The sequence below is a fragment of the Ornithodoros turicata genome, chromosome 5 (assembly GCF_037126465.1).
Source record: "Ornithodoros turicata isolate Travis chromosome 5, ASM3712646v1, whole genome shotgun sequence".
NCBI lineage: Eukaryota > Metazoa > Arthropoda > Arachnida > Ixodida > Argasidae > Ornithodoros > Ornithodoros turicata.
In genome coordinates this window covers 59687688-59714073 of record NC_088205.1, presented here as the reverse complement: position 1 = coordinate 59714073, position 26386 = coordinate 59687688, and the positions used below count along the sequence as shown (strand labels likewise).

The following is a 26386-nucleotide window of genomic DNA, read 5'->3' as shown; positions in this document are numbered from 1 at the left end:
GTTTACGTTGGAGCAGCGCGGAAAGAACTACAAATATGGCGTCGGTGGAACTCCCCGGTGTTGCGCGCGCATGCGCACAGAGGCTGGTGAAATCGGCAAGGTCGCGCCCGAAAGCCACGGTCTTGAGGGGATTACAATATGGTTCCTTAAAGGGACGCGACTCTCGGTCCTGCGTTTCTTTCAGTGGGAGGCAGCGAACAAGTGCCCGTTCGTGGAACCCAGCCCTATCCTTCCGATTTGTTTCGGATTCAGTCTGTCTACCAATGTCATGATGACGTTTCTCTGGCAGAGGTCTATTTGAACGCTATGCATCTTACTCCCTGTGGGCGCACAATGGTTCAGCTTCATTTCAATGGCAGCGGTTCTTGCTTCCTGAATAAGATACTGTCACTGATTGAATATCACGTTTTATGGCAAAAAATGCCATGGAGGAACCGGAGAGAAAGCAAGAAAATATGTGGACGTAAGTGAAAAGCGAGTTAAAAGCAACTTGGAACTTAACTTGAGTTACTTTGGCAAAGTTACCTAAAAAAAGAACGAGTTCGTTACCACGGCGCAAAAGTACCGAGTTAAGTTACAAGTTACCAAAAAAAAGGAACATAGTTACAGGAACGAGTTACCTCGAACTCTGCTCGGAACCGCAAGGATAGATGTCGAATTTTGGGGGTTTCAATGATTCTACGAACCTATCCAAAACATATGAGATCGGTTATTGCACCGTACGATTTGTCCCAGATGAGGTTCTGGATTGATAAAATATTGGCAACGATCAATCAGAATCGGAAACCAGTGATGGGAAGCTCCTGAAGTACCAAGCACCCATGTACTGCTTTAAGTGCATCTCTGAGTACTTGTACTTTACTCGAAGTATATATAATCTTGTGTACTTTGTACTGTACTCACAGTACTATTCTCGTCAAGTACTCAAGTACCCAACTGCAACTGCAGACAAAAATCGGGAAAATATCAATAAACGCGTTTTCTTGAATAGGCATTTTTGAAGTACAAAATCTATTGTTGACAGATTCGTAGTTACAGGTAACAAGTTTTTGAGAACTATATGAGCATCCAATTAACTGTTGAAAGATGGAAATGCAAAGACGCACGCTATAGCTCTGGGATACGCAGTACGATCACTTATCGGGTCTTTTCTCTCCCCCCAAGGCATGATTCAAGTGTTCTTTGATCATTCAGTCACAATATCTGATTCACTCTTGATTATACGGTAACAAATTATGAGTGGATGCTGGATGGTATCAGAAACGTCACCGCATTGATTTCCCTGAAACGTCTTACGCTTGACTCATCACGATGGTGGGTGAGGGGTTTAGGAGAACTCGTCACAAGCCCGGTCGTCACAGGCCAACTGGTCATAGGTGAACTCGTCACAGGGTATCTCGTACGAGGAACTGCCGTCACGCCGGAATAATCGTCTTAGTGAACCTGCCACCTGCTCACCGCACCGTACTCCCCAACGTGTGAAATATGTAAAATGCTCTCCTGACCTAACCTTGGTCAGTCTCAACGGGTGCATATTCTACATGAACTGATCGACCCACTCCCCAACGTATGAAATACGTAAAAGGCTCTCCTGACCTAACCTTCGTCAGTCTCGACGGGTGCATATTCTACATGAAATGACCCACTCCCCAACGTCTGAAACACTTAAAAGGCTCTACTGACCTAACCTTGTTCAGTCTCGACGGGTGCATATTACATGAACTGACCCTGAATCACGAATGATTCTTATTAGTGCCCAAGAATGTAACCTTGCAACTAGTGCTCCGGTGACGAACCGCCCCAATGACAAGTGTTTCGGTGACGAAAGGACCTCGTACCAGAGGGCCGGTGTGACCAATTATCCTGTGACGAGTCTTCCGGTGACGGGTGGACCGGTTCCCGGTGGGTGCAGCGAAATAAACGAAACCAAATGACATACACAGTATACAGGGTGTCCCAGAAAACCTAGCTGTCATTGAAGTATAATAAAATAACTATGCCACCTAGAATCGTGCGGTCAACAGCATTTGTTCTTACTAGGTTTTTGCCACCTCCTTATGTAAATGTCATGTAACGTAAGTTTAATTATGCGAATTTTTGCGAACTTTTTCTTTTGTGTTTAGTTTTCGTGTTAGCGCCGCGACGCAACTGGGGCTATGAGCGGCATAAGACGTGGACAGGTGGAGAGAGGACAGCAGGAAGGAGTGGGGGACAGAGGTTTTTTTTTTTTGCGAACTGAACTCAGAAATTTGACAAGTAAATGTCACTTTTTTACCACGCCAATATGAAGAGGGTGCTGAATTTACTCAAATTCATGATAATTGACAGTGGTATTTAGGAATTATCCCGTCGGAAAAAAGTAGCCACAAGGTGAGGTTGCAAAAACAAATGCAGTACGACCAAATGCCGTTGACCGCATGATTCTAGGTGGTATGGTTTTTCTAATTATAATTCAATGACACGTTTTCTGGGACACCCTGTATATGTACATTTATTGTACAAATCTTATATGACTAGACACACAGGCTACACACAAACGGTTTAGGCTTACAGGCTAGAGACTAATATATGTCGCTGAAGTTTTTGTTCCGAACCCTTGCACCACTTACTCTACGGGGCGGCGAGCGGCATAGATTTCTATGGCGGGCGTCGAGTCGGATAGCTCGAGCGGCGTAAAGGAGCGCGTGCTGGCTCAGGTCGGTATACGGTTGGCGCAGAGTCGTAAGTGACTCTTACATACACTCCTACTCACACTATATACTCTTACTTACAAGTAACTCGTCACCCAGTTACCAGTTACTTTTTTTGCAACGAAGTAACACATAGTTACTTTGCCAACAAAAAATTAACTACGTATTCGGTTACAAAAATTGGTGACGGTTACCCACGTTACTCATTACTTTTCTTCGTTTACAATCGGCTTTAACATGAACGACAGTGTCAATTAGTATGTGTAATTTCCGTATGCTTTCTAACACCTGGTGACCTGACCTGGATGTTCATCTTCTGGTCCTGGGAGCCTCTGTTCCACAGTCGCTCTTATCTTGAGTCCTAAAGTACCTACGATGAGTACCTACATATCTGGTCGTGTCATTGACCATGTTGTCCGCATTGAGTCATGGAGGAATGACGCGGGCAGCATACCACGACTTTGGGGTAGCCTGTTTCTGATATACGAGAGGTGTTCATGTCAAAACGGGACTTTTCATTTTTCGCAAAAGTGAAATGAACTTACAGACTAGAAATTAGTTTTATTTTTCAACGTAATCTCCAGCTGCACTAATGCACTTGGAATACTGGCTCCCTCGTTTCTCACCGGCCCAGCGGGGTTGTCGGAGTCAGGCCCCGGGAACGGGAGATCAGTCAGAAGCGACGGGCTGCACGGGACAGTATGTCGCGGGCTGCATCAACGAGATTATACGCCGCTGCATCTTCCATAGAAGTTACAAGGATTAATAAATCAAAGCGAACAAAACGTGTGTTTTTAAGGGTTCTAAGGTGCCCGCAACAAAGTATATCTTCAGCTGACAAAAGAAAAATTAAGATAGCAAAGAAAACAAACGACAACAAGCCCCGGACAAAGACAGATGCTCTCACGGCGTGTCAAAAGTGAAATATGTGACGCGGAGCGGACGTTGTTTTTCATTTCAAAATGCGGAGGTTTCATTTCAAAACACACAGAACGGATTGTGTGCAACGAGACGTAGCCCAATGTCATGGTTCTTTTGTTGGCTACTTCTTTTTTCTTTTTGTTCTCTGAGCGAAAGCGAAAGAAAAGGAATCCAGGCACTGAAATATAACGCTCGATGAATACTGTTAAGAAACGAGACCCGAACTTGAGACACTTCATCTGATACTGAACTGAGCACTCTCTGTACTGAACGGTATCTATTCGGACATCCGTTTGTCAGTAACCGGGTTTGTTAGAATTGGATGTCATCTTGCTCCTAGGTAAGTAGGGTGCAGAGGCGTCGGAAGTCCTTCACGGCAGGGGATGGGGGGTCTATCTCTAACCCAACCCAACCTAACCTAACCTAACCTAACCTAACCTGATCTAGAGGAGAGCACTACGGTGCATGGAATTAACATAGATTGAGGAGCACGGCAAATACAAAAATGGGAGCCATTGACACGCTCATCACAAATGACTCGTGCAAGCAATCCGATGACGGTACGTAACTGGGTCAGGCTGCGCGGTATTTTCCGAAAAACTTTCGTTTGATGCAGGCACAGTTCAGTCGTGCTTCGCATAGCAGTACCCAAATCCTATGGACACGTGTGGATGTTGCCATCACCACAAACCACTGTGAAACTCTGACCTTCACGTGGGCTATGTGAAGTTTCGGATTCCGCACGACTGACTTTAGAGGTGGTGCCTTGAAGCCAGCTATCGAGGGTGGTTCGTCGTTTCGAAGTGTTTTGCATTCGTCTTACAAACAAAGAAAGGAATAGTGCCTATCATATTCAGTCTACTGTAGTTGCTCTCCATGCATATTGGCCGAATGCTTCAAGTATTTAAAACATGAAGCCCTAGTCTTCCCGGACACTGCCTGTTGCAACCCGCTCTCGTCGTTTACAGGGCTTCCACTTCGCACTTCCCTTCACGCACTTTAACTTGTCGAAGGCGTGACTTCTCGTAGAGTACTGGTCACATCCAGGTCTTCTTGATCATGTCAGTTTCCAGGCGCCAGAACTCTCAATTCTCTCCTTCACGCAACAATCGCTGGGTGCAGCGTCTGTCAGTTCGAGTCGAAACTAGGGTTGCAAGATAGGCATTGCTGTAGTGAAATTATCCCGGAATCGCCCCGTCTGCATCGCAAATAGGAATAGAATGGTGAGAACGTTATAGGAATGGAATAGGAATGACACATGGTAGTAATAATTCCTGGATTTACGTCGCGAGACAACTCTGATGATGAGCGACGCCACAGTGGTCGGTCTGTGGATTGTCTTTGCCCACCTGAGGGTTCTTTAACGTGCGCCGAAAGACACATGGGAGTGATCGGAGGAATGGAATGGCATCAACATTTATTCTGTTTGTCGTCCCCCAGGGATGCACGATCCAAATCACACACGTGTGTTTGCTTTCAAGATCTGGCTCTGACGACTTTTGAAGCCCTACCTTCTTTAAGACGGCGTACTCTAAATATCAGTCGGTAGTGGTAACCTAGATGAAAATTGTGAAAAAGCAGCAGAGCCTCCCCCACCCCCAACCTCGATATATATTATTTCTTTGTTCTCGGCGGCTCGAGACCCCACCCCCCGTGGCTACGCCATTGGTGCTGCCACGGCTAGCTGGCTAGTGTTCACAAAGTATTCTTCAACTCTTATCAGTAAGACAAAGAAGATGTGTATCGCGGGTTATCACCTTTGCAGTGACGCAATGATTCCAGTGATTTTGGTGATTGTGACGCATCCATGCACTTCATAAAGGTTACGCTGATTGTACTCACTCCACGTAGTTATTTGACCGGCATTCAAATGAACAACGGGTAGCCGTATAAGTTGCACTAAAAAGTAAGCATTACAGCGACCAAAAAGGAAAAAAAGAAACATTACGCAAAGCCTATGTTGTCCAATTTTTCTGCAGCCAGAACAACACTAACAGTCTTCTTTGGTCGTAGTGTTCGATATTTGTTTGCAGCCTCTAAATCTTATAGTGAGTTGACATAGCCCAACAGGCCCACAGGGAAATTTCGTGGCTGACTGCGGACACCGTTGCATGCAGTCTCGGGAGCCTTTATTTTAATGGCTGTTTTGTCTACTGAACTATTGATGAATGGGCAGTAGGTTGCAAGGTCAGGTTGCATAATCTGAGATTGCACAATGCAGCTCGGTTCCGACCAGAATTCAGTGACACCTCCTCCGATGCCGGTTTTTGCCTGATAGCAGAGCTGCATGTAACAAAGCCAACTTAACGGATGAGCAGGACGAGAGGAGGAAGGAGGGTGGATGGAAACAGGCGCTGGCGGACCAGAAAGGGAATTCGTACATCAGACATCGATAGACATCGAGCGCGGGGCAGCCTGTAGCAGACAAACAAAGCCTGAGGAGACTATATGCGCGCACACGCCGAACGCAGAGTGAAAATAGTGAGTTTACTATATCGTACGCTATCGCATTTGCGTACATAAGGGATAGCGTTGGTGGATCTGCGCACGCGCAATACATAAATAGAACTTTGCGCATTGCGCAGGACCACCCGTGTAATCCCTTCCGTTACGCAAAAGCGATAGCGCACGATAAAACTCTCTAATGAAAAGAAGCTGTACCCTATCGGCTACGAAAACGAATTCGGTCAACGGCACTTCGCACTTGTTATTCTGTTTTCACCGTATCATGTACTTCAGTTTGTTCTTGGCATCATCATGAGTACATTGCAATGCTCTGTTCCAAATTGGGCCTGTTACGGTCACTCATGCGCGTCACCGCCTAGAAACTTTGCCGAATGCCACCCATCCCCCCACCAACAAAGAAAAAAGAAAGATAAACAAGCAGAAAGCCGAAGACTGCTCAATTTCAGAATATTTGGAGGAGGCAACATAGGTGACCTTCGCGCGAGTTTGCACCAAGCGCATGTGACCTATGATATGATACAAAACGTGGAAAAAGTGATAAAAACCGGGCTGTTCGGTAGTGCATGTTGAAAGCGATAAGATACCCAGGTTTCGGGTTTGTGTTAAGTAAGGTCGGAGTTGTTTTGTTGAAAACCTTGTCTTTCGGCACGCTACGACAGCATCTCTCTGTGCATGGGAGAAAGAAAAAGTTAGAGAAAACACGGTGAGAAAGCGTCATGCGCCGTCACTTTTTCGGTCGTGAAAAAGAGAAAAAAAAGACCGGAGCGTCCTACAGTTCCGCACAAGGTTGCACAGCGTAGAAGACAGGTTCAGCTTTCATGCCTTACATGGACGCTTTCTGGGGAACCCATTGTTTTCGCGAACTACAAGCAAAAAGGCAGGCCAATGCATTCTGATTTGGCCAGCGGCATGGCCGAGCGGGCGTTCCGGTCGTTGGTGACAGCCAAGGTCGTGCTGAAGACTGGGAGATGGTGGGTTCGAATCCTACCACCAGCTGTGCTGTTTGAGGTTTTCCCTGGGTTTTCCGAAGACTTTCCAGACGAATGCCGGCACAGTTCGTTCCCCTGAAGTCGGCCCAGGACGCATACTAACCTCCTGTCCCCCCACTCCTTCCGGCTGTCCTCTCTCCATCTCTCCACATCTGTACGCCGCTCACAGCCACAGTTGCTTCGCGGCGCTAACACGCAATAAATAAAAATGCTGCCACGAAGCCAACACAGCGAAAATATGTGCCACATGAAAAAAAGAAAGAAAAAACTTGATGGTATTGCGCTTCCATTCCATTTTGTAGACTATCGAGGGACATCAAATAGAAGCACCTAAGCGTGGACGCTTCTTTCGAAAGCTCGGGGTCAACGGATATTCTAACAAAACTAGGTGGAACGCATTGCTTCAATGGAGGGCAGGGAGTACGCCGGCCAAGCCAACTTTAAGAGGAGGTGTCCCGCAATTCTGGGAACGCGAATGAGCGGTAACGTCCAGTGACCCTCTTGTGTTCCTTCATTGCTCCTTTCAACTCCACTAAAATCTTACCTTGTACTGTGTGCTCAATTAATTTCCCCTTCTTGCCGCACTCGCAAGGTCTCGCTGCACGCTAGGTGCATGAACCTCTGTAATTTTTTTCTTCTTGTTGTGTAGGTGCCACTGCTACCGGAGCTCTGGACAGACATGGTATCTAGAACCACCGGTTCCTTTCCTCACACAAACTGTAGTGTAAAGCTGTATCGCATGAGCAGCAGAAAAAACCTCTGCAGATGTGGTGGCATGACTCCAATAGCCTTTTGGATACGGTTATGAGTGACATGTTATCGGTTAGGTCTGATGTGTCATCTTATATGTGATCTGTTCGGTGTGATCTGATCGGTGATCTGTTTCTAGCAAGACGTGCCGTCCATAGTCAAAGTCATTTCTAGTCATAAAAAACACAATAGCTAGTGTTTCATTTTCTATTTGTGAGTAGTCTGCCTCAGTTCGTGCTAGTGAACGAGATGCATATGCAACTGGTTTCCTTTCTGAAACTGTAGCAGTGTTGCTCCCAGCCATGACAACGAAGTATCCACAGACACCCTTGTGTTACATGTTGAGTCAAGCACTGCCAGTGTAGTGTAGGTTACGCAATGATTAAGTTCGAGCCACTCTCTCTGAAGTATTTGAGGCCAGTCATATACGACCTCCTTTCCTAGGAGACTCCGTAGGTTTGCACTTATTGTCGACAGGTTGGGAATGTACTTTCCTTGATCTTCCTGAAGTAGACCGCACCTTTGGTTTGATGCTCCCATTATGCGTCTGGAAGCGATCATCTCCCGACACACTTCAAATACGTACAACATTGTACTTGACTTTTAACGCGGCCGCAGCGGTGGAAACTGTGCCGTGCAGATAGGAAAGTTTTCCAAAAAATATGTGTATTGGGACAACTATCCTCTGGTATTGCCCGTTGACTAGGCGAATCAAAGTATTGTGGAGGCAATAATACATGCCGTCCATAGACAAAGTCATAAAATTGCTCCATGCCAAACACAATAGCTAGTGTTGCATTTTCTATTTGTGAGTAGGCTGCCTCAGTTTGTGCTAGTGAACGAGACGCGTATGCAACTGGTTTCCTTTCTGAAACTGTAGCAGTGCTGCTTCCAGTCCTGACAACGAAGCATCCACAGACACCCTTGTGTTACATGTTGGGTCAAGCACTACCAGTGTAGATGCTGTGGTTAGGCAATACTTGAGTTCGAGCCACTCTCTTTGAGTCCAGTGATATATGACCTCCTTTCCTGGGAGACTTCGTAAGTTTGCACTTCTTGTTGACCAAGAAACCGCTGCAATTCCCTCTTGTTCCTGAGAGCGCACATAACACTTACACCCTGCATCAACCCTGGGCTCGGCCGAAACCTTTTCCACTTAGCACGTCATCCAGAAAATCCGCTTCTGTCATAGCTATCTCGCACTTGTCGACGTTAAAAGTTAGCCCACTAGCATGCGCCCTTTCCAGCAGTGCGTGCAGTAGTTCTGAAATGCTTCAACAACTTGCTCAAACTTCGCCTCTGACGATATATTGAATGTATCGTACACCTCTAGCGCTGCTCCACCCGCCACATGCAGAAGAAGGGCCGTCTTCTGTACATCATTTCGTTTCGGCGTGGGCTCGGCCAGCATGTTGTACTGGAGTCGCTGTTTAACCGACGCCAGATTTCGGAGACATTCCCGCTAAGAACTAGCCTGGCTGGCGGCTGAAGGCCCTCCATACCGCTTTTGCTGCTCCTATCCCACTTCTGACAGCGTGTGTCGTGTGTCGGTTGCTCAGGCTCCGTCAGTCCATTCATCATCGTCTTGTTCATCGCCCGCCAGCCCGCAGCACCCCCTGTCCCACCCAGGTTGTCAGATCCCGTTACATGTGAGCTCATGTAAAGGCAGCAAGGTTAAGGGGGTAGAGCTGTCCCGGACAGACGGGCCGTAGGGGGGCACGAGTCCCGCTTCTCCCCCCCCCCGCCCGTAGGCTATACACTTATGGCTAGCACGACGTTATGTATCGCAGGCAAACACAGTAGATGTCGACCACTATCTTTCGACGGTTGAGTGGGTTTGACCGCCTCCCCGGCCGATGCCGCTGTCTTCTCCAGACCATATAGCTAGCGCCGTTACGGAGAACCTGATCAACGGCTGTTGTTGTTTGCCCGCATGGGTAGTTTCCTGAACACGCCAAGATGTATAAATGCCGATATATTGGTATTTTTATGGACTACCGAACAATGATATACATGTTATGCACGTGACTCCCTTGTTATATTATCTCGTGGTCTCTCACGCGCACCTGGCTCTAAAGGCTGTTCACGCTTCGGAAGGAAGACAGATAAAGCGTTACATTTTTGCAAAGCAGTGAAGTACTTGGGAGCAATCATGAACGTATGTCACACAAATTCGTTAGTTTCTTTGCTTACCACGATAGAAATATATGTCGTCTCTGCTTGTGTATAGTGGCGTACTTCCCGGCACTGCATGAGAAAGGCCTCTTTCATTGGGCAGTGCCGAGCTTCCCCTTCAAAGTAGTGTAATGTAACGCAGGCAATATTGCGAAGCCAATTATTATTCATGAGTCCCACTGTTAGCCTCGCGGTTAACGCTTGCAGTGGGCACCATTTAAGTGGGCGCTGCAAGCGTCTGGCGTAGCCAGGGGAGCATGTTCCACCAACCGCGCACTTTCATGTAAATGGAACGCGATCGTCACTTCACTGGCCAGTGTACGAAGTCACGTCTTCTGCCCAACAGTAGTAGTAGTATAGAACGTGTCTACTTTAGAAGGCCAATTTTTGGGCTTCGCAATCCCTCGTTTCGACTCTTCACAGTTCCTAGGAATTTCCATACATAAGGCCAGCCCATATAGGCTAGCCCTAGACCCGCCTCTCTACTCATGGGGTGGTCCATGCTAAGTCATAGACAGCCCTCCCCCAACCCGGCTGCTTATACTGGTCTTTGCTTGTCTCAAGCATAGTGCATCCTTGGTGTGCTCCCCTTTTTTGCAGACGTTCGCTTCTTTGATCATGGTTGTGTTGAGCGTTGCCGAGCGTGTCCAATGCCTCAGCAGCGGGGCCCCCGATACGGCTTGCGCTGATATGCTTCCGAATCATGGTGTCGCTCCCCAGTCTGGGGCTCACTCCTACAAGGTGAAAGGGACAAGCTCTGGAAGCACATTTTCGGGTAGGTGATTTCTGAGCTCTTGTGCGAAAACTAGCTGAAGAAATAGGCACTTACAGTGCACCAAAAATGCCTGCCAACTGCCATAAATGCAGAATGCACTGTAGAAGTAGGGTGCGGAGAAATTAAAAGGGATGCAAGCGAGCTTCGGTACTGTAGAGGGAGAGCATTTCCTTGAGCGTGACGGACATCCAGAACACTTGTGTCGTTTCGTCATCTCCGTGGTCCGCGAACTCAAGGGGCTCCTCTCTCATTTATATAGGAAAGAAGATAGATAAAACGCGCGTCAGTCCGAACCGGTGCTTCGGTATAGGGGAGACTGGAGAGAGTTGTCACAGTACGAATTGCGGAAGCCTGTATCTGAAAAACCCCACCAAAAACATGCCTCGAAATTTTTATATGTCGTAGGGAGTCCCTTAGACTATACACAGAAGAAAAATCAGAATTCGGACTTGATCGGTAGGCGCACTGTGAATTTTGTGCCGGCCCTATACGCTGAGTGCAATCAAGTGGTGGCACCGTATGCCGCGTCTTGCAAAACTGAATTTTCCAACGAGACTTTCAACTTCTGTCTTCACATGAAAAGTAATTACTATAATTCGAAGCCGTTCTGAGCGCTTATGTTCATAACAGTATTGTAATCGCGGAATCTAGATTGTGAAGCAACCAGATGTGCTCGCACTTTTTGCGGGATGTCACACATGCATTGGAAGTGCTCGGAGCCCGTGAAGAACAGAACGCTTTTACATCTTTGTAAGAGGTATATATGTTCAGAGTTATTCTAAACAAGCATATTTACTGTACACATTATTAATGTACATATGGCAGGAGAGACGCAATGACTTCGAGTATTCTTTCAAACATTTCCCTTCCTGCGGCCTCATGACCTGGGACGGCGGAAATCACTGAGAAAAGTGTTGCTGTGTAGTGTCTTAAGCACATACTCAAGGCTAATTTATGGTGCCTTTTGTGAACCTTGCCGGAGCAGCCCGACTGGGGCCGCTGTCCAATATGTTCTTCGGTTCGACATTCTGCGGCCATGGGAAGGTCCTAATCGGATTAACTCCCGGAAGACACCTTGCGCAGAGTTTCGCATCATCCTCGACTACAGACCTGCAGGGGGTACCCTTATACCGTAGGGATCTGTTGGGGAACAAAAGACAACGACATCATTTCTGGTACGTGCGCATCTATGCATGCGCACCCGCCCACGTTTTCTCATTCTCAGTAAACCTGTTGCACCCGCACTGTTCGGCCGTCTGTCATTGCAGATCCAATAGGTTATGGGCCCAGAGTCACGGAACTGACATCTGCGCTGCACAGGAAGGAAGCTGCTACAGGGTCAACCGCTGGAACTAGCTTCGTCTCTACACAGTGCTCGAATTGGTTTCGGGACAGCAAGGAGATGGGAGAAGCAAGCAAGTTTTCGGTCGCGAAGCTGACGGACGGTAATTACCAGGCGTGGAAATTCAGGATGAAGATGCTGCTAATAAGGGAGGAAACTTGGACTTTCCTAGAAGATGAAGCCCCGGAGAGACCAACAGTTGCCTGGATTGCCGGTGACCGGAAGGCGCAGAGCACCATTTGCTTAAGCATTGACGACAGTCAAATAATACACGTCTGCAAATGCTCGTCGTCCAAGATGATGTGTGAGGAACTTCGCAAGGTACATGAGAGGGCTAACCTGAGCAATAAGTTGTACCTTTTGAGGAGGTTGTACCAATCGAAGATGGACTGGGACGAGGACATGCAGGGCTACATACGGCGTGTTCTGGAATTGGTGGAGCGCTTGCGCGGCATTGGAGAAGAGACTACCGACTTCCAGGTTGCTGCTCTTCTGCTTAGTGGGCTTCCTGACAGTTATGAAGCTCTGGTGACCGCTCTTGATGCTCGTTCGGACGGAGATCTCACGCTGGATTACGTCAAAGGGAAGCTGGTCGATGAATATAACAGGAAGCAAGGGTCTGCTGCCACTACGGGCGACTCAGAATCAGCGCTTCGATCAAAGGCCCAGAACAGCGCGAAGAGTTTAGCCACGGCAGCCGCGACGGAATGCTTCTGGTGCAAAAAGTTTGGCCACTTCAAACGAGATTGTCCGGACTGGAAAGCACAACGGAAAGGCTCTCGCAGAACACGTACTAAGCAGCAGGCGCGGACAGCCGTATCAAGCAGGTCATCCTCTCCCCATATGGCCTTTGCTACCAGTTGTTCTCCTGGAGACTGGTACATTGACTCCGGCGCCACAAGCCATATGTGCAAGGACCGGCAATTTTTCACGAAGAGCTACGTGGAGAAGACGGAAACCATTACCGTCGCAAATGGGCAACATGTCTCTTCGGAGGGCGTTGGGAATGGCATTCTTTATTGCAAAGTTGGCGAATCAGAATTCCATAGAGCAACAAGATCTATCGTCAAGCAGTTGGAGAGCTCTTGTACCTGAGCACGACAACCCGCCCGGACATAGCGTGTGCAATGGGGTACCTGTGCCGACATGTCAGTAAGCCCCGCCAGCGCGACTGGACCGCCGTTAAGAAGGTATTTCGGTACCTCAAGTACACGTTGAATTGCAAGCTGCAACTGTCTGGGGAGGGAGGTGCAAGATTGGTATGCTACGCAGACGCAGACTGGGCAGGTGACGTCAAGGACCGTAAGTCAACAAGCGGCTACTTCATTAGTCTAGGAGGAAGCCCTGTTTCGTGGTCCAGCAGGAAGCAGACGTCCGTGGCGCTTTCATCAACAGAGGCTGAATACGTCTCAGCGGCGCATGCCTCACAGGAAGTGCTGTGGCTGCGACAGTTGCTCACCGACTTCGGCCACAGCATGGACGAGCCGACGTGTTTGCTCGAAGACAACCAGGGTTGCATCAAGGTGTCGGTTAACGAAGGCATTAGCGCGAGGACGACGCACATTGACGTACGTCATCATCATCTGCGCGACCTAGTTCACCAGAGAGTCATCGACCTCCAGTACTGCCAAACTAGCGAGATGGTCGCAGACATTTTTACGAAGCCACTGCCGCGAGCAAGACTGCAGAACCTCAGGGGCCGTTTAGGCCTCGTTGATGGCTAGTCGTCGAGAGGGGGTGTTGGGTAACAAACGACAACGACATCATTTCTGGTACGTGCGCATCTATGCATGCGCACCCGCCCACGTTTTCTCATTCTCAGTAAACCTGTGGCACCCGCACTGTTCGGCCGTCTGTCATTGCAGATCCAACAGAATCTTACGGAGAGAGGCTAGAAGGAAAGCCGGGGGGGGGGGGGATCGGAGGAGAGCAAAGAACTTGAACGGGGCTCTTCCCTCTCTCAATGTATGCGCTCGGAGGCAGCCATATTGAATCAGCGAGGAAACGCCGTGTATTTCCAGCCCGTGAAAGCAGCCACAGTTTCAAAAACTGTTGCAAGACGTGCTCGGTTGCTCCTCTGCTTCCATCGGCTACATATTTTGTCAGTGTCCCTCCCCTATCCAGGCTTGTAGTCAAGGCTGGTTGAGTCAGCGGCAGCGGCGGAGATGGCGTCCCCATGCGGCGTCCGTGTCGTGTCTGTTCCTTCGTGTGTGTGTATGTGTTTTCATATATCTTACGGTTTCATGGGTTCTGGCGGTATGTTACTGTTCCAAAAACATTTTTGGCGTTATGTTTGCTGTATGCTTATTGGATTCCTTTGTTTGCATGCGCCGCGGCAACAGTAGTTGATTCAATATGGCGCTCCCCTCGCCCGTACGTCCCAGTTTCGAAGGTTTCCTTCTAGCATACTCCTTAAGATTTCTATGCCTTATACCTTATGCCTTATGCCTTAGGAGTGTGTGAAGATATCTGCATTACTGTAGTGTGTCGTCCTAGCATCACACCTACCTCAATGGCCTCTTTGTTGTACAGCGCTGACCGTGTGTTTTGCGCTGTCTACCGCCTCATACAGCAAAGGTGGCTGAATCACAGCACGCAGCAATGTCGCCCACATTTGAAGGAAGCGCACACGGTGAGCCGTATGTGCACCAGCCGGACGTGGTCGAAGAAATCAGAGTTTACGTATACTATGTATATCATCTGAAGCCATTAACGTCACACCGCTTAAGCCAAGAAGGAAGTCGGCGGAGACATATGCACAGCGGAAACACTCCGAAATACGTGAATAAATGGGCAGAAAGACAGGCCGCAAATTGGAGGCCGCTTTCGGTGTGGCCTTGCCAGGAACATCCAGGGCTAACTGCCAGGATTGCAGCAGGTTAGCATGTAACATGAGAAGAGTCTATCAAGAAAATCTGACAAGAACCTGCCATCAAAAGTAACATTAACGAAAGTGGCTCCAACAACAGCCTATAAAGCAGTTCATGACACGAGCACTCTCGTCCACCCGGAAGGCTCTGCATAACTTACGTTACCTTCTTACCTTCGTTACCCTGTCTTCTTCGCTGTCAAGTTGTTTTTATTCTGTGTGTGTAAATATGCTTCGATATGATCACCGTGGACAAATATGCCTCTTATAAAAACGCAAAAGTATTCTAAAGCATTCTGTTCTTCACGGGCTCCGAGCACTTCCAATGCATGTGTGACATCCCGCAAAAAGTGTGAGCACATCTGCTTGCTCCACAATCTACATTCAGCGATTACAACACTGTTACGAACGCAAACGCTCAGAACGGTTTCAAATGATAGCAATTACTTTTTATGTGAAGACAGAAGTTGAAAGACCCTTTGGAAAATTCGATCTTGCAACACGCGGGACATCGTGCCACCGCTTGAATGTGCTCCGAGTATAGGGGCTGGCAAAAAATTCACAGTGCGCCTACCGATCAAGTCCGAATTTTGATTTTTATTCTGTGCATAGTCCAAGGAACTGCCTAAAACGTACAAAATTTGCGAGGCAAGTTTTTGGTTTCTTTTTTTTTTTTTTTTTTTTTAGGTAAAGGCTTCCGAAATTCGTCATTTTTCGGTGGTATGGTGCTACTAAAAGAGGTATTGCTTCCGTTCCTGACAGAGTAGAGCAACAAATTATACACCATTCGATAGCCCCATGAATGCATAATTTAACGGCATAAAGATCAGTCTTATCCGTTCTTTACATCGTCAGCAAATTTGCAGTGAATAGGGTGCTTTTTTGTGGTTTTAGTAAACTGATATTTTTTTGCAGACAAACAAAAACCGACACAGCACTGCCAACGTAGGATCCTATTGTGCCCTAAGTGGTCTAAAGACAGATCAAGTAATTACTACAATGCGACAACAAATAGCCTTGTAGGGAACGCTCAAACCTGCGCGCGACGACATCGTCTTCAGAGAGGCAGTTTTTTTCCTCCTCTCCTATTTCCTGAACCGCGCAGTGCAGAGAATTCGGAAAGCGTTTATTTCTCGAAACTCACCGATGGCTTCAACATATATTTCCCCGCCGTTCATTCGAGACATGTACAAGTGTACCGGATTGTTCGAATTTAGATGGAACTAGCCCCGGCTATGACACCCGCAATGACTTTACCTCAGCGGTTAACTTAACTGTGAAGCGTGTTCCGTATTCCGCTATTCGTGAAAATATCTCCGAAAGCTGAGTAAACATTCCGAACTCGTGCGTACTTTACAGTGTTAGAGTGGGCCGTGCAAAATTTGAAAATTGCAAGAACGGCAAATTTTACTTACTCGTGACAGAAACAAGTCTTGCGCTGCGTGCACCTTGCCATACTTTCCATGGCAATGAAAGTTTCTTCAGTTAATGGTTACTCGTGCCTCTAACAAACATCAGGAAAATGGCTCAGCTGCTCTGCTTTGTTTTCGTTGAGCAGCGAGTGTGACAAATGACCCGTGTGACAATTCTCCCCGGTCTCCCCTACGTTCCGTTGCGTCCCTTGCGTCTGCGAACCGTGCTCCCACGGTATGCAATGTTCGTGTTATTGTTAGATAATAAATATGACTATAAAAAACATTAAGCAAACATTAAGAAGAGTTTGTTTGCGAGCTCTTTCTAGCGGAAGTTAGTCTTAGTGAAGAAATGCCTATTCCTAGAAGAAATTCCTATGCATTCCTTAAGGCGCTAAAAATTGTTGTGTTGTGAAACGTGAAACACGTATGGCTCCCAAAAACAAAATGTTCACTTTACGAACCATTGCTGCTTACCCAACGAGCTGACATTGTCAACAGAAGTTGTTTCGATTTCAGTAACCCTAGAAGCCGCAGGAGGAGCAACATTCAAGGGATTCCTCATACGCGCCGTCTTCCGAGACAAACAGGACTCCTTTATACCAGGTTCCTTCACTGTCACAGACGCGACCGTGCAACTTCGGAAGTGCAATGATAATGCCGTAAGCCCGATTATACAACAAGTGTTGTAGAAATGGGGGTTGGGGAGTCTGGAACGCCCGATTACATGGTCCCACATAGTATGGTGTGTGGTGACTGTGGTCCCCTTTGGCGGCTAATACAGAATCAATGCCTTTCGGCATGATGTACAGTATATAGATGGAAGTATATTTGGAGCTATACTACTTCAGAGAAGTGGCAAACTCTCTGCGCGATGCTGGTGGAGGAAAACGATTTCTCTTTCCCCTTCAGTACGCTCCAGATTAGCTGTATAATTTGGCAGACGACTCTCCTCATTTTGGAGTTCGTCAAACAGTTCTGCCTGCAGCCTTGCTCTGGGTACTGTTTCGTAATCTTGATACATGACAACCTCATCTTCAGGGGCGTCGGAAGTCCCTCACGGCAGGAGTGGCGAGCCCTAACCTAACCTAACCTAACCTAGAGGAGCTATTGATGTTCTTAGTGGTATTATGGAAAAATTTATTACGTATGTAATACACAACTTTTACTCAACAAAACTAGACCGATGGCCCATCGGTCAAGTTTTGTTGAGAAAAAAAACTTGGATGACTATGCACGACACGCCAAAAACAGAAGCACTATAAAGATAAACTATGTACACTACATCTAAAATTTATTAGTCATATAGGCTCTGTGTTCTGATTAAAAACGACTCGTCCAAGCAATGTCGACTGCATGTGGAGGGCGTAATGTCCATGGGAAGGCCACCTCGCGTTCTTCATTACCTAGAGCCGAAAACGAAGTTGACTTAGCAGCAGCTCAAACTGAAATATTGGCGGATTGTCTCAATAAGTGCCATAAGACAAACAAAAGTAAGCGAGTGGTTGCGTTTTTCTTTGATTTTTCTTCTCGTCAAAACCGCAATAGTGTCCTCTGCAAAGGGTGTCATACAGTTGCACTAAAGGGCACTGGCTCAAGTAAAGACAGCAGATATGCTATACAGGTCATGAAGGCAACCAACGAACTGCTTAAAGACTCCTCGCCGCAAGACGAGAGTTTCCCTTCCTATCCTCGGATGTTGCCCTACGTTGAAAAAAACAAGTTGACGTCGAAAAGTTGACGTTGAGTTCTGGAACGAAATCTGTGTTTTCCTGTATCTTCTAATCAAGGGTCCTGAATGGCATGCGGCTGCTCTTCGCGTAGTAGATCCACTCATGTAGATCCACGTAGCACATGATTCCTCCCTTCAGGGTGAACGACTTGCCACTGAAAGCCCACTGCAAAGTCAGTGAAGTATGCAAGGAAAAAGTAGCCTAAACTCTTTGGCTGCACGCATAGCATATGTTTGTAAGTGCTCAAACGTCGCCATGCCAGTAATCGACAGCTGTTTCGGTTTTGTACTGGCAGGTTGAGCCGCGCAGGACCCTCGCTGCAATCACTAACGTTTGTGCAAACCAATGGTGGCGGCTACTCGGGGAAACGGTGACATCCGGGAACCGAGACATTGCCTTAAACCAGTTGAAAGCCGGCTCCTTCCCAAGCGTACCAGGGCGTCACATCAAACCGTCACACGTCTCGGCTATCTCTTGCAAATCCTGAGAGATAAGCGTACTCCAGGTTACGGGCGGTCTTAAGTTCGTTCGAGATACCGTTCCGCAGGGTAGAGCGCAACGTCACTTTATCAGCCTGAGATCCGCGTAATACAAGAAGGCAGTATATCAGGAAACAACAGCGTGCAAGATCATGTCTAGAGCGGCGAACCGCCTAACATCAAGACGCGCTGTCCCTAGCGTGCCATGCATGGTTACACCGCTATCGGGTTAAATTTATGTCGGCTGTGGCCTACCGGTTCTGCAGCGTGACCGATCGTGCGGACAAGGGTGCTGCACCTTATACCAAGAGCACATAAATGGCCCCACGTTGGTCGCCACTTGTGGGACCCATGCCTGCCGCGACATGTTTACCACCTTCGGAGACCCAGACTCGCTCGCAACAACCGCGCATGGGAAAAGCCACAAAACGGGTTTACTCACAACCAACCTTGTTTATTTACCGACATCCCGGACAACTCCGCCAGCGCAGCGGATCAAGTTATCTCCCCAAGGCTGCGTGGCAGCAACTCCCTGCTTCCCTGCTGCGCCCGCGCTTTAATCCCCGCGAACCAACAAACAACTTGTGCCCCAAGCGGCTATATCAACAGGGCTACCAGCGCCCCCACCGCGGCTACAAAGTCCAGGCTACCAGCGCCCCCACACGGTGAACCTCTCACCACTGAAAGTCCCGTGCAAAGCCGGTGAAGTATGTAAGGAAAAAAAGTTGCCAGAGCTCTTTGGCTGCACGAATAACATATTTTTGTAAGCGCTGTTACACCTCGCTATTTCGCCTTCCTCCCTAAACTCGTGAAGCCATCTTTCTCACAGCCCGAGAGCCCATTCATGAGGGGCTCAAGGAGAGACAACGAGGTCAGCTTTCCTGGAACTTTTCCGACTCTGACCTGATTCCCAAGGACGTCGCCTATTTAAGCGAACACTCTGACCCGCCAAAGAAAAACTCTTGTACACTTCTGTATATACACTTTCTGTTTCGTTGTGCTCCTTGCCTCTGCCTACATTCCTGCCCCAGGGTGTTGGGATGGGCCTCGCTGCCATCCGGCGGTTCGCAACAACTGGTGATCAACGGCGGAATGGGATCCACGATTTCGGGATGCAACTGGTGAGCGGTTTGACTTTTGTTCTCATTTAGCCAGGAGTAGTAGATGTGTGGGCAATCATATCTATTCTGGGGGGGGGGGGGGGGTCCCTCTGACAGTGCTAGTTGGGTTTTTACTGAGTACATCAGAGAGGGGTTTGGACAAGTTCGTCAAACGAAGGGTTGCATCATGGACCTGACACGCTTCCTGAGGGCTGATCTGATTCAGGTGTGCAAAGAATTCTGGACTTCCATAGGCAGTACGGCAAGGAAGGCGCATACCATTGACGTTATTGTTGAGGCAGAACTTGAGGAAGATGAAATAACAAACTCTCAAGGCAATAGAACAGAAGCAAAGTGAAGAGAAAACGCGGGAAAAACAAGCTCTTGAGTTAGAGAGACTGAACCTCGAGCAGATAGGGGAGTCTCGAAACCTAAAACTGGAAAAGTTGAAGTTCGAATTCTCCAAAGGGAAGCTACGAGTCAGTCGCAGAGCAACCAAAGTGTGCCGAGAGCGGAAAACCTAGATATGTCAAAGTTCTTGCAACCGTTCAAGATTGGCCAAGATATCGGGCTTTTCCTCGTCAATTTTGAACGGGCGTGTGAAAGGGAAGCGTATGCTAAAGGGACTTGGCCACACAGATTGTTAACGGTAATACCGTGGGAGGCTGCAGATAGTATTGCTCGCCTTTCAGCAGATGACGCCAAGAACTACGACGAAGTCAAGCAGAGTCTGCTAAAGCGCTTCCGTCTCTCCGCCGAAGCATTTAGACTAAGGTTCCGCGATGGAGCAGGGAGGAATGTCAGCAGTTTTGCCGAACGGGCATTTGACATAAAGGCAAATCTGCGCGAGTGGTTGAAAAGTTGTGATGCGTACGGAAACGCCGAAAAACTGTTGAGGTGTTTGCAATGGAACAGTACTTTCAAGAGATTCCTGGAAACATTAGAAACTTTATCAGAGATAAGTCCGGCGTAACTACAATAGAGGCTGCCGCGGACCACGCAGACGAGTATGTCTCATTGAGAGGGCTAGACACAAAAGAGGTCAAGGCACCAGTAAGTCCGGTAGGAGACAGAAGACCAAGTAGGCCGAACCCCACAAACGCGCGGAAACGAGAACAAAGGGAGCGTGGCCGGGAGGAAGGCACCGAGGATAGCCGAGCTGGGACAGCGAGAGGGGATGAAAAAAGGAAGGAAGGGCGCGACGAGAAACAAAAAGCGAAAACCTTCGAGAAAAAACAGCCCGTCGTATGCCACAGATGCAACGAAGAAGGGCACATTGCCGTAGGTTGCAGAAAACCCACGTGTCGTCATGGCATACGAGAGTGACACTGGTGCATGTGAGGACGAGCTCATGAGACCATACTTGTACCAGTTCCAAGTAAATGGGTTGCCCTGTACAGTACTAAGATATAGTGGCGCGAGCTTCGATCTAGTTCACCCGTCGTTCGTGTCGGCAGAGCACTACCTAAGCAAATGTGTGTGGGTCCGGCAAGTAATGGAAGAGGACACGGTTTGTCTCCCAGTAGCGGAAGTGACCGTAAAGGGTCCTCTCGGCAAGTTGCGCACCGAAGCCGCCGTGAGCGACCGGCTTCCAAAGAGATATATGTACCTACTTGCTGTCGAATCGAACCGCTCATGTGATGCGCAAGTCCGGAATGAACTTCGAGCCCGAAACTATCTGCGTGTTAACGAAAGCAAAGGCCCGCGAGCTTAAAGCGCTAAAAGACGCCGAAGTCGCGAAAGAGCTAGACGCCGCGCATGACAATTTCCATGAGGACGACAACCGCAAGTCATCACAACAAAATGATGCAAACGAAGACAGTCAGGAGGACTCGAGCGCGTGTACTTTGTACGCGCGTGTGACTTTCTCGCACCGACTAGTGGGGCGCTCACGAACCTGCTAAAAGTAGGTAGGGATACACTAGTTAAACTTCAGGAAGAAGGTGCGTCCCTAAGCTCAATACGCGATAGTCATTCAGAATGAATCGCGAGGAGAAATGTAACAATCACCGAGAAGAGTGGTCTCTTGTACCGACACTACGAGGATCAAAGGGGAAGTGTCATAGATCAGCTTGTAGTACCTCAGAGCTTGCGCGGCGATGTTTTGAAACTTTGTCACGATAATTCTTGGGCAGGGCACCTGGGGCATACGTAAAACGAAGCAGCGCTTGCTGCAAGAGTGGTATTGGCCGTGATGCTTTAAGGATGTGGAAAACTATGTTCGACGATGCGACACGTGCCAGAGGGTAGGCAAACCGAATGAGCGATGCAAAGCGCCGTTGACATTTGTCCCGGTAATCACGGAGCCTTTCCGGCGCTTGGTTATCGATGTGGTCGGCCCACTTCTCGCGTCCAAGACCGGCAGTAAATACTTGCTGACGATGATTTGCACAGCCACCAAGTTTCCTGAGGCGGTGCCTCTTAGAGAACAATCTTCGTCCGACATAGTGGACGGACTCCTTTCTGTTTTTGCACGAATCGGATTTCCTAAAGAGATCCAATGCGACAACGGATCCGTCTTCACAAGCGCGTTGACAACTAAGTTCCTCGAGAAATGCGGGATTCGTGTCATCCCCAGTTCCCCGCGCCACCCGCAGACAAACAGCGTGGAGAAATGGCATTATGTGCTAAACCACGTGTTGAGAGCACTAACCCACGACTATAGTTCAGATTGGGAGGCAGGACTTCTTGACCCGATGTTCGCGTTTCGATCAGTTCCGCACGAATCCACTGGATTTAGCCCGGCCGAGTTAGTATACGGTCGTACGCTACGTTCTCCCATGCGGTTGATAAGAGAGAGATGGGAAGAGAATCAAAGTGACACGACAGTTCTAGAGCATGTTCTGGACTTGTTACAGCGGTTGGAGGATTCGCGTGAAATCGCGGAATGTAACATGCGTGAAGCTCAGCAGCGAGCCAAGTCATATTATGACAGGAATGCGCGACCAAGGATCTATAAGGAAGGGGACAAATTGTTAGTTCTCAGGCCTACGAGGGCTAACAAGTTGCAAGTCCATTGGGATGGAGCATTTAAGATATTGTGCAAGCTTTCAGACACCACGTATATGATAGAGTTCCGAGGTAGCAAAAAGGAAGTTCGAACCTTCCATACGAACTTAATGAAAACGTATGTGGACGCGACGCACGTGGTTAGTGTAGCTTTAAATGCACATGAGGGACAACCTTCCGACGTACCAGAGTGGGGAAATATTGGAGACAGCCAACCAACTGTTGAGTACATTGTAAGCAACGGTAGTGGGCAAGGCAAAGCTGTCCGAGGATCGGATGAAGGACATTGACGACCTGGTACGAGATTTTGGGGATCTGTTCTCAGATAAACCCGCTAAAACAGATCTCATCACCCACGATATTGAGCTCACCAGCGAAACACCCGTACGATCGTGACCGTACCGTATCTCCCCTCGACAGGAGGAAATCATGCCGAAAGAGGTCAAACGGATGCTCGAGTTAGATGTGATTGAGGAGGGGGAAAGCGATTTTGCGTCTTAGATGATCATCGTAGAGGTACCAGGAAAGGAACCCAGACCCTGTATAGACTATCGAAGATTGAACACGGTGACAAAAACTCAGGTGTACCTGATACCCAACATAGAAGAGAGGGTCAGGTTAGCCGCGCAAGGTTCATATCGACACTCGATCTCGTGCGCGGATACTGGCAGGTGCCCATGAGTGAAAGAGCTTAGCAGTATGCGGCATTCACAGCACGGTTTGGTATGTACAAGCCAGTAGTGCTCAGTTTCGAGTTGAAAAACGCTCCATTTTGTTTTTGAAAACTAATGAATCAAGTACTTCGCGGGGCGGAAAACTATGCCGTTCTGAGGCCGCAAAACAAATCTGAAGTTAGAGCCTTCCTAGACTTGACGGGGTACTATAGGAACTACATTCGTAGGTACTCCGAATCAGCTAGCACGCTAACGGATGCACTCCGTAAACAAGCCCCGTCTAAAGTCCAAAAGATTACGCGTTTCAAAAACTGAAAGCCGCCTTGACGAAACCGCCTGTTCTCAGGTCCCCTGCCTACAGCAACCAGTTCATCGTCCAATGCGATGCCGGCAACCGTGATATTATGCCAGAAAGATGACAACGGCAACGAGCATCCCATCATGTATGCCAGCCGTAAGCTCTCGATAAGGGAAGATACCTATAGTGCCTCCGAAAAGGAGTGCGCGTGCCTGGTATGGGCGACGCAAAAGCTATCGTGCTACCTTTATGGAGCCGAATTTATCATCGTGACAGACCACTGTCCCTTGACGTGGTTAAGCCAAATGTCCGGCAAGAACCCCCGACCCCTGAGATTGAGCTTGGCCCTGCAGAAGCACAATTTCATAGTGCAATACAAGAAGGGGAAAGCTCACCTTAACGCAGACTGCCTAAGTAGAGCGTGATTTGCAACTCTCAGTGCTGTCCTGCCTACAGGACCAAAATTAAGAGAGGCTCAAAAACAAAGCTGTTTCACGATAAAGTCGAGGGAAGACTTACAGGGAAGTGATACGGATTTTGTCTTACGTCTTTGTCCTAATTGTATCAAAATTTTGAAAAATACAAAAATTTAATGATAGTGGGTGTTTGTATATGAAGCAACTTGTCCTGGCTGGATGATGACGAAGGATAGCTGCTATGAGGTTGCAAACTGTGAATTGTGGCGTCTTGCTTTGTCGTTGTTTTACCATGTTAGTGTATATCTGTCGATGAAATTTTGCCATCCAACCGTGAAAGTCGTCACGAGCAACTATCTATCTATCTATATCTATGGAGCAACGACTGAAAACTGCGGGAGGTGAATGCAACCAGCGAGGCGACGTGAAAAAAAAAAAAAAAGCCAACAACGTATCATCACCATTGGAGGACGCTGACCTGTGCTTTGAACCTGAATCGGTCACTGGAGGCCCCGACACCCTTCTACAAAAGGTCATCGGCCAACCAGACTGCCAATGCTATTCGTGGATGCATCTCCTCTGGACTGCACTGTTGGATTGACGCCCGTCGGAGATAAACCCGAGGCGGCGGCGAGCTGTTACGCCTTCCTCCCCAAACTCGGGAAGCCATCTTTCTCACAGCCCGAGAGCCCATTCATGGGGGACTAAATGGGAGACAACGAGGTCAGCTATCCAGGGACAACAGCTGACTTTGACCTGATTCCCGAGGACGTCGCCTATTTATAAGCGAACAGTGTGACCCGCCAAAGAGAGAACTCTTGCACACTTCTGTAAATACACTTTCTGTTTCGTTGTGCTCCTTGCCTCTGCCTATGTTCCTGCCCCAGGGTGTTGGGATCGGCCTCGCTACCATCTGGCGGTTCACAAACAGCGCTCGAACGTCGCCATGCATAATAAATAAAAGAACTACGAAATTTGCAAAGGCGAGTTATCATTGTTTGCCGGAAGGTCAATCCTAATGCAGTCGCTAGCGAGATACGCAGCTAGCAAAACAACGGGTTATGCACCACCGTTTCTATCGCGATGGTTTCTATTCTCGTCCCCGTCCAGACTGAAGCGGCTGCCCGCAACCTTGTGTCAGCTAAGTGTTTAGGTGGAATCCCTGTCTTGCCATCAATACATCAATCGTACGCCAGAAATATGGGCAAGATTTATGCTGTACCTAAAGAGTAGTCGAATGACGACCTCGTGCTCTAACGGAAAGACGCCGGCGTTATTTCTGCAAGGCGACAGGTTCGGCATTCCATGACACAAGATGGCGGTGATGTGTTCAGCCCGTTACGCAGCGTCATCCTAACTTTTCAACCCACAATCCCTCTTCCACACCGGATTGCCTTCGGATTTCAGACCATCATCGTCCACGCATACATAGAAGGCCCCATGCATGCAGATCTATAACCGCCAACGATTTGGCCATATTGCTCGAAATTGCAGAGGTGCTACTAGGTGTGGCATATGCGCTGGGCCTCACCGCCGATCAGGCTGTAACAATAAGAGAGAGCCAACGTGTGCTAACTGCAAATCTGGCCATCCTGCATCGTTCTCTTTATGTCACGTGAAGACCGCCGCCACAAAGAGACACGAATATCGGATACTGGGACTTCAATCTGACGCTCCAAGGGGTGGTAGTGCCACCGTCACGTCTGGTACAAATGAGCACGGCTTTCCTGCACTCCTACCTCGGTCTGCCCAAACGGAAGGAAGGTTGCAGAGCACCATCGCGGCCAAGCACATCAGAAGCAGCCATCAAACACACCCTGGACCATGAAGACAGATTACACGCACTTACGCCACTGTGACAGAGCCAGCAGTCATCCGAAAACAATTACCACCATCGACCACCGAAGCTGTGCCTTCTCCGGCACTCTTCTCTGCAGTATTCGCGGCAGTCAAGGCAATAGTCTCTGCATTTCCTGGTGCGTCGCAACTGCCCAAGGTTCAAGCGCTTCTGGCATTTGAGGCATTATCTTTGCGTCAGTATGATGGAATTGTATAGAAAGACCATAGCCATGCAATGGAATCCTCGCAGCCTACGTAACGAGCTCCCTACTAACAAGCTCCCTGCTTTTAAATCTCATCTACAACAGTACAAGTTCTCTTTCATAGCTGTATGCGAACATGGCATGGATGCAGCGCACTGCCGTTAATGGATATACAGTCTATCGATCTCATCAGTCCTCTGTGAGCAGAACAGCGTTATACGTTCGTAATGACCTCGTGGCTGCAAC

At 48.3% G+C, this 26386-nt stretch overlaps 1 protein-coding gene across 2 annotated transcripts in view; it reads left to right on the top strand.

Annotated features, from left to right (window-relative positions):
• Nucleotides 1-9881: 9881 nt before the first annotated feature.
• Nucleotides 9882-26386, top strand: part of LOC135396096 (putative ferric-chelate reductase 1 homolog) — a 60791-nt gene continuing 44286 nt past the window's right edge. For both annotated transcript variants that reach the window (XM_064627138.1, XM_064627137.1), the window contains exons 1-3: nucleotides 9882-9974; nucleotides 10592-10766; nucleotides 16909-17051. In XM_064627138.1, the coding sequence (XP_064483208.1) occupies nucleotides 9969-9974; nucleotides 10592-10766; nucleotides 16909-17051 (324 nt within the window). In that variant the 5' untranslated portion in view covers nucleotides 9882-9968. The remainder of the gene's footprint in view (nucleotides 9975-10591; nucleotides 10767-16908; nucleotides 17052-26386) is intronic.